The 12605-nt window shown below is 39.0% G+C and overlaps 1 protein-coding gene across 3 annotated transcripts in view; it reads left to right on the forward strand.

Annotated features, from left to right (window-relative positions):
- Positions 1 to 12605, forward strand: part of Ttc7 (tetratricopeptide repeat domain 7) — a 137019-nt gene that overhangs the window by 7575 nt on the left and 116839 nt on the right. For 2 of the 3 annotated variants that reach the window (XM_071668513.1, XM_071668514.1), the window contains exons 3-4: positions 11313 to 11481; positions 11965 to 11994. In XM_071668513.1, coding sequence (XP_071524614.1) covers positions 11313 to 11481; positions 11965 to 11994 — 199 coding nt within the window. The remainder of the gene's footprint in view (positions 1 to 11312; positions 11482 to 11964; positions 11995 to 12605) is intronic. The other variant, XM_071668515.1, reaches the window with a different exon arrangement.

The following is a 12605-nucleotide window of genomic DNA, read 5'->3' on the forward strand; positions in this document are numbered from 1 at the left end:
CAAACCACTTCAAAACACCCTCTTCTGCTCTCTCAACCACGCTCTTTTTATTTCCACACATCTCTCTTACCCTTACGTTACTCACTCGATCAGACTACCTCACACCACACATTGTCCTCAAACATCTCATTTCCAGCACATCCATCCTCCTGCGCACAACTCTATCCATAGCCCACGCCTCGCAACCATACAACATTGTTGGAACCACTATTCCTTCAAACATACCCATTTTTGCTTTCCGAGATAATGATCTCGACTTCCACACATTCTTCAAGGCCCCCAGAATTTTCGCCCCCTCCCCCACCTTATGATCCACTTCCGCTTCCATGGTTCCATCCGCTGCCAGATCCACTCCCAGATATCTAAAACACTTCACTTCCTCCAGTTTTTCTCCATTCAAACTCACCTCCCAATTGACTTGACCCTCAACCCTACTGTACCTAAATAACCTTGCTCTTATTCACATTTACTCTTAACTTTCTTCTTCCACACACTTTACCAAACTCAGTCACCAGCTTCTGCAGTTTCTCACATGAATCAGCCACCAGCGCTGTATCATCAGCGAACAACAACTGACTCACTTCCCAAGCTCTCTCCTCCCCAACAGACTTCATACTTGCCCCTCTTTCCAAAACTCTTGCATTTACCTCCCTAACAACCCCATCCATAAACAAATTAAACAACCATGGAGACATCACACACCCCTGCTGCAAACCTACATTCACTAAGAACCAGTCACTTTCCTCTCTTCCTACACGTACACATGCCTTACATCCTCGATAAAAACTTTCCACTGCTTCTAACAACTTGCCTCCCACACCATATATTCTTAATACCTTCCACAGAGCATCTCTATCAACTCTGTCATATGCCTTCTCCAGATCCATAAATGCTACATACAAATCCATTTGCTTTTCTAAGTATTTCTCACATACATTCTTCAAAGCAAACACCTGATCCACACATCCTCTACCACTTCTGAAACCACACTGCTCTTCCCCAATCTGATGCTCTGTACATGCCTTCACCCTCTCAATCAATACCCTCCCATATAATTTACCAGGAATACTCAACAAACTTATACCTCTGTAATTTGAGCACTCACTCTTATCCCCTTTGCCTTTGTACAATGGCACTATGCACGCATTCATCATTGGTGCCATCCCTCTTGGACATATTAAGACTTTGGTTTATAACACACACTTTATCACAGTACAGATTGAGAGGGTGAAGGCATGTACAGAGCATCAGATTGGGGAAGAGCAGTGTGGTTTTATATGTGGTATAGGATGTGTGGATCAGGTGTTTGCTTTGAAGAATGTATGTGAGAAATACTTAGAAAAGCAAATGGATTTGTATGTAGCATTTATGGATCTGGAGAAGGCATATGATAGAGTTGATAGAGATGCTCTGTGGAAGGTATTAAGAATATATGGTGTGGGAGGAAAGTTGTTAGAAGCAGTGAAAAGTTTTTATCGAGGATGTAAGGCATGTGTACGTGTAGGAAGAGAGGAAAGTGATTGGTTCTCAGTGAATGTAGGTTTGCGGCAGAGGTGTGTGATGTCTCCATGGTTGTTTAATTTGTTTATGGATGGGGTTGTTAAGGAGGTGAATGCAAGAGTTTTGGAAAGAGGGGCAAGTATGAAGTCTGTTGGGGATGAGAGAGCTTGGGGAGTGAGTCAGTTGTTGTTCGCTGATGATACAGCGCTGGTGGCTGATTCATGTGAGAAACTGCAGAAGCTGGTGACTGAGTTTGGTAAAGTGTGTGAAAGAAGAAAGTTAAGAGTAAATGTGAATAAGAACAAGGTTATTAGGTACAGTAGGGTTGAGGGTCAAGTCAATTGGGAGGTAAGTTTGAATGGAGAAAAACTGGAGGAAGTAAAGTGTTTTAGATATCTGGGAGTGGATCTGGCAGCGGATGGAACCATGGAAGCGGAAGTGGATCATAGGGTGGGGGAGGGGGCGAAAATCCTGGGAGCCTTGAAGAATGTTTGGAAATTGAGAACATTATCTCAGAAAGCAAAAATGGGTATGTTTGAAGGAATAGTGGTTCCAACAATGTTGTATGGTTGCGAGGCGTGGGCTATGGATAGAGTTGTGCGCAGGAGGATGGATGTGCTGGAAATGAGATGTTTGAGGACAATGTGTGGTGTGAGGTGGTTTGATCGAGTAAGTAACGTAAGGGTAAGAGAGATGTGTGGAAATAAAAAGAGCGTGGTTGAGAGAGCAGAAGAGGGTGTTTTGAAATAGTTTGGGTACATGGAGAGAATGAGTGAGGAAAGATTGACCAAGAGGATATATGTGTCGGAGGTGGAGGGAACGAGGAGAAGTGGGAGACCAAATTGGAGGTGGAAAGATGGAGTGAAAAAGATTTTGTGTGATCGGGGCCTGAACATGCAGGAGGGTGAAAGGAGGGCAAGGAATAGAGTGAATTGGATCGATGTGGTATACCGGGGTTGACGTGCTGTCAGTGGATTGAATCAGGGCATGTGAAGCGTCTAGGGTAAACCATGGAAAGCTGTGTAGGTATGTATATTTGCGTGTGTGGACGTATGTATATACATGTGTATGGGGGTGGGTTGGGCCATTTCTTTCGTCTGTTTCCTTGCGCTACCTCGCAAACGCGGGAGACAGTGGAAAAAAAAAAAAAGAAAGAAGATTTGTTAGCAGTACAGAACAGAACAATATTTTTCAGTATATCCTATTACAGAAAGGCAGGGTAAACAAAGTAAACTCTCTTTTAAACTAACACAATATAATCATGTATAATGTTGATAATGTTTAAGATTGTGTTAGGCAATCTAGAATTTTATTGTATGGCAGGATTGCTTTCTCAACTTTTCTTGTCATTTCAGTGATATAAAAACTTGAAAATCATATGTAATATTTGAATCATTTTTACCAACAGGGAGAGGTAAGATAGACAGGAGCTGTCATCTGGCCTCATAATTCAGATTATAAAGTAATGATTGGACCGGTATTGTCATTGATCACAAGTACTGCACAAGTAATCATGTTAGAAATATATATGTGGATTTAGAGAAGCTTTAATTGTGATTCCTTTTGATAAAGTACAATAAATTACAGAACTAGTATAATGAGTTGCTAATAGTATAGATGTTTGATCAGTGAATCAGTGATGTAGAGTAGTAGAACATCGTGTATTAGTCAGTAGATGGATGCTCTAATATCATTGATCATGATTAAATGTCTGTTGGGTTATACTTTCTATCAAGGAAAATACTTGAGAAGTTATAGTATTGAAATCAACTTTCCATATGAGTATATAGCTCATTATTTCTCAGAATTTTCATTATTCATATATAGATGTAGATATACCTGAATGCTCATTAAGCTTCTTTATTGAATTGCAGTTTCAGTGCTAAAAGATTTTATTTTTGGTACTGGCTCGTTTTGCACTTACACTGGATACTTGTTATTGAAGAAAATTTTCCCTCTTCAGATTTACAATGTCAGTATCATTTACTTTATCAAAGAGGAGTTTAGTATTGTTTTTGCTTTTCATTGTTCTTGTCTAGATGTAAGAGTTGCACTGTCACTGACAAGCACATTGCACTTCTGTAAAGTATGAAGCCATTTGAGCTTGAGCTGAAAAACAACAAATGCTTGAGTCCTTTTTCAGGTTATTATTCAACACACGTTATGAAAGGTATTTGAAAAATTTCAGTATGTCAGCATGGACTACTTTTAAAGAACTTTAGATATTTTTGAAGTCTCTGATCTAAATCCCACTGCTTAATGGCCGACACAAATTTTGATGACCACTTTAGACCAGAGTAATCAGTTGTGTGAATGATTATGGTATGACCACTGATGTTTTCAGTTTTTGCTGAGTGTTCTTTTTATCCTTTTATGAAAACTATTCACATGATACCAATATTGATTTTTTCCACACACCGTAGTTTCTTCATATCTGTGTGGAACAGACAAGAAACGTGAGGGAACATAGCTGTAGATGCAGGAATTCCATATGTAAATGACATAATTGTATTATTCTGTCCTCTTTCAGTATCAGATACTTCACAAGATATTATGTAATAATTTTCTCCCATCCTGCATAAAAAATTAAATGAGAATTTTGAAAGTTTTGAACCCAACTAATATTTGGAGGCTTGGGATCCAAAATTGATAATGATAGATACTCCTAAGGAAGAACAATATTAAAAGGTAGCATTCCACATTATAGTCAGAGAAGGAAAGAACTAGACATCATATAAGTCTTTAACAAGGGATAGTACTCCAGAACTACATTTTTTTTTTTTTTTATTCATGCTTGCCTTTCTCGTCATAGCAAGGTAGAATCAGAACTAAGACTTCAAGGAAAATTTCTCATTTTGTTTCTTCTGTTCATCTTTTTATAAAGTTATAGTATAGGAAGAGATGATTAATAGCCTCTCTGCAATACATACAGCAGCTAGACTGGGTGGGATTGCAGTTGAATTGCTTAGGAAAGGGGGTGATTGTAGTGTTGATTGGTTAATTAAAATTTTCATTGTATTGATGGCTCATGGTGAGCTGCCTGAGGGTTGGCAGAATACTTGTATAATGCCATTGCCTAAAGGTAAGGGAGACAAAAGTGAATGTTCAAATTACAGAGGTATAAGTTTCTTTTAGTGTACCCAGCTACATGGTGGAATGCAAACTTGAAGCTGTAAGAGCCCCATGAAAGTGTTCCTGACTTGGTATAATGGATTTTAATGGTATTTAACTTTGGTAATTTCAGCACATTCTATTTTCATGAATGATTAGGTGTAAAGGTGATGTTTAACTTTTGTTACCACCAGTACAGCAAAAATATACTCGAGTGCATTTGTTATTGTATGGCATCATATTAGAGTGAGTCACATGATATACGCACAGATATTTGTTTCTAAAAGTAAACACAAAAGACCATCAGATAGGGAAAGTGTTGCTTGATCATATGAACAGAGGCAGTATTAAGTTGTGCATGGTTTGCAATCAGTTTTGTTGTATGTTTGTTATGGCTAAAGTATAATTGTATTGTATAATGGATGTTATATAATTCCAGTCTGGCTTTGGTTACATGATAGGAGGATGCTTTGCTGAGTGAATATAGTATGACATTATGATTTATGCCTTGGATAGAATCGAGCAGACTTTGCTGTGTAGTTTGTTGTGGCCCCTAGTGGCAGTAGCTGTACTGAATACACCAGTTTTTGAATTTGCTGTAACCATGGCTGGTTCTGATGGTCTCATCCAGCTATGAAGAAATGAATTGTAGGTTTTTTAATCGTCTGAAATTATCTTTTTTCAGTTTTACAGTTTTAGACATTCATTGAGTACAGCTTTTCATGTATATCTTGAACCTGACAGGAAGCTGAGAATAATGCTTGTACTTACCTCTTCACATTTTAATGAATGAAACATGAAGAGAAAACTTTCAGTTTAAGTATAGTGGTCATACCATTGCCAGTAACCAAATATAATATAAACAGGGCTATGATACATTACTAAACTGTGTAAGTGGATGAAAGTGGTGTCCCTGGACTCTTCCTGCATGTGGTTATGCTGTAGATGATTAGGTATCTTTGGTAAGGCTCTGTCTCTATCTAGATAAAAGAGAGAAAGAGAGAGAGAAAGAATAGTCTCATTAAGGAACTTCATACTCCAGGAGTCCATCATTTCCCTCTTCCTGATTGGAATGTATTCTTGAAGCTTCAGGAGTCCTATAAGAGGGGTCCTAGGAGTTGTTGATGAATTATTTGGATGAAAGTAGCCTATCTGAAGTTGCCTTTGCTTAGTATTGAACAGATTTCCTTTGTTCGAAGTCTTGTAAGAACATATGAAGTGCTGCTGTACATGAATTGGGAGACAGGCATAGGACTTTCCTTGCTCCATACATGATTGCCTATGTTGTAAACACATTCATACTAGATGTTTAGGGATTATAAAGGAATCTTTATTAAAGTTTCAGCATAGTATAATTTCCTAGATGATGTGGAGTTGAACTTTGAGTTTGCACTGTAACACCACTGCTGAGTTTCAAGTGAGCCAGCCATCAGCCAAGTTAAAAGTTATTACTTGAGGCCTATTTCTGTTCAAAGACTTGGGCTGTAACCAGTAGCAACAATCATTATGTCAATAAAGAAGCAATTTACTGAAACTTCATGATAAGATAGAAGAATTCAACTTTTATGTTTATATTAAATGCCTGATATATTATTGAAAGAATGACAGTTTTGGTATATTTTGCCAACTGTTTTGTCTTTGGCATTGAGCCAAAGATAATCAGATAAGGCATGCTTTTTTGAAGTTATAGTGAAATTGTCAGGGTCAGATGAGATTTTCTGACTGCTCCTCATCTGTTTGGGGATAGGCAATTGATTGTTGAACTTATATTGTAAACATCTAGCTTTTTAAGGACATTCATAAAGGAGACTTTTCACTGATACGAATCTGTGATTTATTCAAATTTTAAAGGACTCCTGCATCTCTTAAAGCCAAAGGACTGCGTTAGTAGATAGTTATTGTACCTATCTACCAAGCACACCCTTCCTTCACACTGTTATAGGTTATAATTCGTAGTGTAGCAAACACATCTCATCAGATAGATGTAGAGTTACCTATTACATGTTGAAATATTGATCTATGAACTGTGTGTTAATTGTTGTATACATATATAATGGGATGTTTTGTGGTCATCAAATGATGTACCTTTGTTCCCTTGTGCAGGTACAGAATAAAAAATCAGAATGCTTGGGACCTAGACTAAATCTAGGCTAGGCCACACCAACATGACATGCTTATCGTATTTAGTTTTTCTTGGGTATGTCCAAAACATCATAGTACTTATCAAATGTATAGGAATAATAAAAACAAAATGCATGGAAAAAGTTGTGCCAAACTGCTAGCTAAATTTTGTCTGGATTTAAGGTATCTAGATTTTTTGTTTTACCTGTAGTAGGATGAGATCTGTAATTGAATTGTCAGCAGTGATGACTGGGAGATGATGCTTTGTACTCTTTCCAGTGCAGTTGTTGAATTAGAGTAGAAACATTTCCAGTGCCTATTTTCAAGAAATCTTTATAAGAAGCATAAATGCCAAATGACTTGAAGTTCACTGAATACTGGTGTAGATAGAGTAAATAGGGACAAAACTGAAACTCTCCAAAGACAGTAGATTGATAACTGATGGTAAACATGAGATGTGCAGTAAAAGATCATATTTGAAAAATATACTGAAGATCGTTACTCACATTTATGACAACTGGGACACAAAGATATCTTTTGGACATAATGTACTTCGATTTTCAGGAAGATTCTGATGAAGTGGCACACCTGGAATGTAAATTACAGGTGTAAATTTCTGTGTCATGGCACTAGAAGCTCATCTTGTTCGTGGATGAGGACTGGCTTGCAGATAGAAAACAGGCAACTTTTTGCTTCTGGTGTAACTTGAAGCAGGCAGAGTCCAGTGGCACCCACATGTATATTTTTTCTTTTTCCTTCATACTTGATCACTATTTCCCGCATTAGCAAGTGATGCCAGGAACAGTTGAAGAAGAGCCACATCTGCTCATGTCCATCCACCAGTTGTCATGTAATTTGCTAGAACCGCAGCTCTCTATCCATAACCAGTCCCCACAGACCTTTCCTTGGTTTACCCTGGACACTTCAAATATCCTGGTTCAATTCAGTGACAGCATGTTGACCCCAGTACATCACATTGTCCCAGTTCATTCTTTCCAGTGTAAAGCTTTCACCCTCCAATATGCTCAGGCCCCGATTGCTCAAAATCTTTTTCATTCCATCCTTTCATCTCTAATTTGGCCTCCCTGTTTTCCTTGTTCCCTCCACTTCTGACACACATATTCTCTTTGCGACTTTTCATTACTCATTCTCTACATATGTCCAAACCATTTGAGCACACCCTCTTGAGCTCTCTCAACCACACTCTATTTATTACTACACCCTTCTACACTATCATTACTTTCTGAATCTAACTACCTCTAACTACCTTATCTATAGCTCATGCTTCACAGCCATGAAATATTGTTGGGACTACTGTACTGTCAAACATACCCAGTTTTCCCTTCTAGATAGTGTTCTCTCCTCCCAAACACACACACACACACACACACACATATATCTTTTTTTTATTTTGCTTTGTCGCTGTCTCCCGCGTTTGCGAGGTAGCGCAAGGAAACATACGAAAGAAATGGCCCAACCCACCCCCATACACATGTCTATACATACACGTCCACACACGCAAATATACATACCTATACATCTCAATGTACACATATATATACACACACAGACATATACATATATACACATGTACATAATTCATACTGTCTGCCTTTATTTATTCCCATGGCCACCTCGCCACACATGGAATAACATCCCCCTCCCCCCTCATGTGTGCGAGGTAGCGCTAGGAAAAGACAACAAAGGCCTCATTCATTCACACTCAGTCTCTATCTGTCATGTAATAATGCCCGAAACCACAGCTCCCTTTCCACATCCAGGCCCCACAGAACTTTCCATGGTTTACCCCAGACGCTTCACATGCCCTGATTCAATCCATTGACAGCACGGTGATCCCGGTATACCACATTGATCCAATTCACTCTATTCCTTGCCTGCCTTTCACCCTCCTGCATGTTCAGGCCCCAATCACTCAAAATCTTTTTCACTCCATCTTTCCACCTCCAATTTGGTCTCCCACTTCTCCTTGTTCCCTCCACCTCCGACACATATATCTTCTCGGTCAATCTTTCCTCACTCATTCTCTCCATGTGCCCAAACCATTTCAAAACACCCTCTTCAGCTCTCTCAACCATGCTCTTTTGATTTCCACACATCTCTCTTACCCTTACATTACATACTCGATCAAACCACCTCACACCACATATTGTCCTCAAACATCTCATTTCCAGCACATCCACCCTCCTGTGCACAACTCTATCAATAGCCCATGCCTCGCAACCATACAACATTGTTGGAACCACTATTCCTTCAAACATACCCATTTTTGCTTTCCGAGATAATGTTCTCGACTTCCACACATTCTTCAAGGCTCCCAGGATTTTCGCCCCCTCCCCCACCCTATGATTCACTTCCGCTTCCATGGTTCCATCCGCTGCCAAATCCACTCCCAGATATCTAAAACACTTTACTTCCTCCAGTTTTTCTCCATTCAAACTTACCTCCCAATTGACTTGACCCTCAACCCTACTGTACCTAATAACCTTGCTCTTATTCACATTTACTCTTAACTTTCTTCTTTCACACACTTTACCAAACTCAGTCACCAGCTTCTGCAGTTTCTCACATGAATCAGCCACCAGCGCTGTATCATCAGCGAACAACAACTGACTCACTTCCCAAGCTCTCTCATCCCCAACAGACTGCATATATATATATATATATATATATATATATATATGGTGTGGGAGGCAAGTTGTTAGAAGCAGTGAAAAGTTTTTATCGAGGAAGTAAGGCATGTGTACGTGTAGGAAGAGAGGAAAGTGATTGGTTCTCAGTGAATGTAGGTTTGCGGCAGGGGTGTGTGATGTCTCCATGGTTGTTTAATTTGTTTATGGATGGGGTTGTTAGGGAGGTGAATGCAAGAGTTTTGGAAAGAGGGGCAAGTATGAAGTCTGTTGTGGATGAGAGAGCTTGGGAAGTGAGTCAGTTGTTGTTCGCTGATGATACAGCGCTGGTGGCTGATTCATGTGAGAAACTGCAGAAGCTGGTGACTGAGTTTGGTAAAGTGTGTGAAAGAAGAAAGTTAAGAGTAAATGTGAATAAGAGCAAGGTTATTAGGTACAGTAGGGTTGATGGTCAAGTCAATTGGGAGGTAAGTTTGAATGGAGAAAAACTGGAGGAAGTAAAGTGTTTTAGATATCTGGGAGTGGATCTGGCAGCGGATGGAACCATGGAAGCGGAAGTGAATCATAGGGTGGGGGAGGGGGCGAAAATCCTGGGAGCCTTGAAGAATGTGTGGAAGTCGAGAACATTATCTCGGAAAGCAAAAATGGGTATGTTTGAAGGAATAGTGGTTCCAACAATGTTGTATGGTTGCGAGGTGTGGGCTATTGATAGAGTTGTGCACAGGAGGGTGGATGTGCTGGAAATGAGATGTTTGAGGACAATATGTGGTGTGAGGTGGTTTGATCGAGTAAGTAATGTAAGGGTAAGAGAGATGTGTGGAAATCAAAAGAACGTGGTTGAGAGAGCAGAAGAGGGTGTTTTGAAATGGTTTGGGCACATGGAGAGAATGAGTGAGGAAAGATTGACCAAGAGGATATATGTGTTGGAGGTGGAGGGAACGAGGAGAAGTGGGAGACCAAATTGGAAGTGGAAAAGATGGAGTGAAAAAGATTTTGAGTGATCGGGGCCTGAACATGCAGGAGGGTGAAAGGCGGGCAAGGAATAGAGTGAATTGGATCGATGTGGTATACCGGGGTTGACGTGCTGTCAGTGGATTGAATCAGGGCATGTGAAGCATCTGGGGTAAACCATGGAAAGTTCTGTGGGGCCTGGATGTGGAAAGGGAGCTGTGGTTTCGGGCATTATTGCATGACAGCTAGAGACTGAGTGTGAACGAATGGGGCCTTTGTTGTCTTTTCCTAGCGCTACCTCGCACACATGAGGGGGGAGGGGGAAGGTATTCCATGTGTGGCGAGATGGCGATGGGAATGAATAAAGGCAGACAGTGTGAATTGTGTGCATGGGTATATATGTATGTGTCTGTGTGTGTATATATATGTGTACATTGAGATGTATAGGTATGTATATTTGCGTGTGTGGACGTGTATGCATATACATGTGTGTGGGGGCGAGTTGGGCCATTTCTTTCGTCTGTTTCCTTGCGCTACCTTGCAAACGCGGGAGACAGTGACAAAGCAAAATAAATATAATAAATAAATCTATATGGATATCCATAAACATAAGTTATTTAGTATTCATCTATCTAGTTTTTTATCAGTATTGATTTTTTATTACTTTGTATTTGAGTCTGACTGTTTACGCTGTTAGTACAGTTAATAAATTGGTTGTATTTAACATTTGCTATTTCTTATTTTTCATTAGAAATGAATACGTATTACTGGAAAGTCTTGAGCAATATGTGAATTTGTTTCAACTTAAGTATTATGTATGCTGTTCTTTCAAATGTTTTAGTTTCAGCTTCAGTGATATACATTTTCCTATGTCTGCTGTAATTCTTTTGATATGTGATATCTGTTAGCTTCAGAAGAATACAAATTTTTAGTTTTTATTGAATTTTCTTTGAATAACTTAAATTCTTTCCATATTGGTAGTTGGAAGTCTCCCTGGATGCCCTACTTCTGCTGTCCAAACTGGAGTATGCTATGGGAGACTATGAAGGTGCTCTCAGCCGCCTCGCAGCTGCAGGCCTTGACCAACTCACAGAGAAGGCTCTCCCCACTCGGTCACTCAGGATTGTGGCTGAGTCCTATGCCATAAAGGGTGGGATGCTCTGCTCTTCCTAAGTCATTTAATGTTATTGCTGCTATTCAGTGCAGTATTTCTTGTTGTCTGATATGTAATAAATTGCTCAATGAATATTTACTTTGATATTATTTTGTAAGGTTCTTGATGACGCATGTGCTTTGTTTTTCTTTTCTAACAACTGGAATGGCAGGTGCATAGCAGCATACACATATTTAAAGTATTTTAGGATATCTGCATATGTAGAGTAAATATCATGTGCAAATGGAAACACCGTGTGTTTGGTCATTTTGGTTGCATATCCCAGTATTTTGATTAAAGATTTTCTTTTCGTAACAATACTGAGCATATAATTTTTAGTTTTTGGTGAATCTTTAGATAAGCATCTGTATTTACAAAATAAGAGTGCAGCTACTTTACCTCAGGTTTATATATATTAAAAGTTAGTAATTACTCTAGTAATCTAATGTCCTTTCTTGATAATCTCTGTCATTTCTTCAGGACTATGCTCAGCGCCTCAGCCCAGAAACAGCAAGTATCATTTGGCAGAGAAAAGTTTACTAGCTTATGTTCATAGCTTATTCTGTGTATGTGATGTAATTATAGTCTGTGTGGCAGATAGCAAAAAGAGCTTTTTAGATAGCATCACATAACCCCATGTCAGAGACGTCTACCATTATGTACATTCACACCATCACTAAGCTGTCCAGTAACCAAGGAACCAGAATCTAATAATTCAATGATGAATGTCATTTACTTATAACTTGAGTGTCCACATCATAATCAGAGTGAATATAGATACTGAGGGGTAATCACTGAGTTTATGTGGAATTAAAAGGGTACAGGTAATGAGTTCAGATATTGATTTAACATACATCAGGATCAACATGATTCAGATGTTCTCTTCATAGGTGAATTGAATTTTGGATTTTTATGTTTCATCATAGTCTTGTTACAGTATTTGATATGGAGGTTATTGATCAGATATCTTGAAATTCAGAGAGTTATTAAGGAATGTACAGTTAAGGCCAGGGTTATCACAAGGTGAATTTCTTTGTTTTTTCATTTGCTTGTAATTTTAACAGTCTAATATTAAGACAGATTTACTGGATTCAGAGCGATGATTTTTTGTGGAAATTTAC

Source organism: Panulirus ornatus, chromosome 13, assembly GCF_036320965.1.
Source record: "Panulirus ornatus isolate Po-2019 chromosome 13, ASM3632096v1, whole genome shotgun sequence".
In the NCBI taxonomy this organism is placed as follows: Eukaryota; Metazoa; Arthropoda; class Malacostraca; order Decapoda; family Palinuridae; genus Panulirus; species Panulirus ornatus.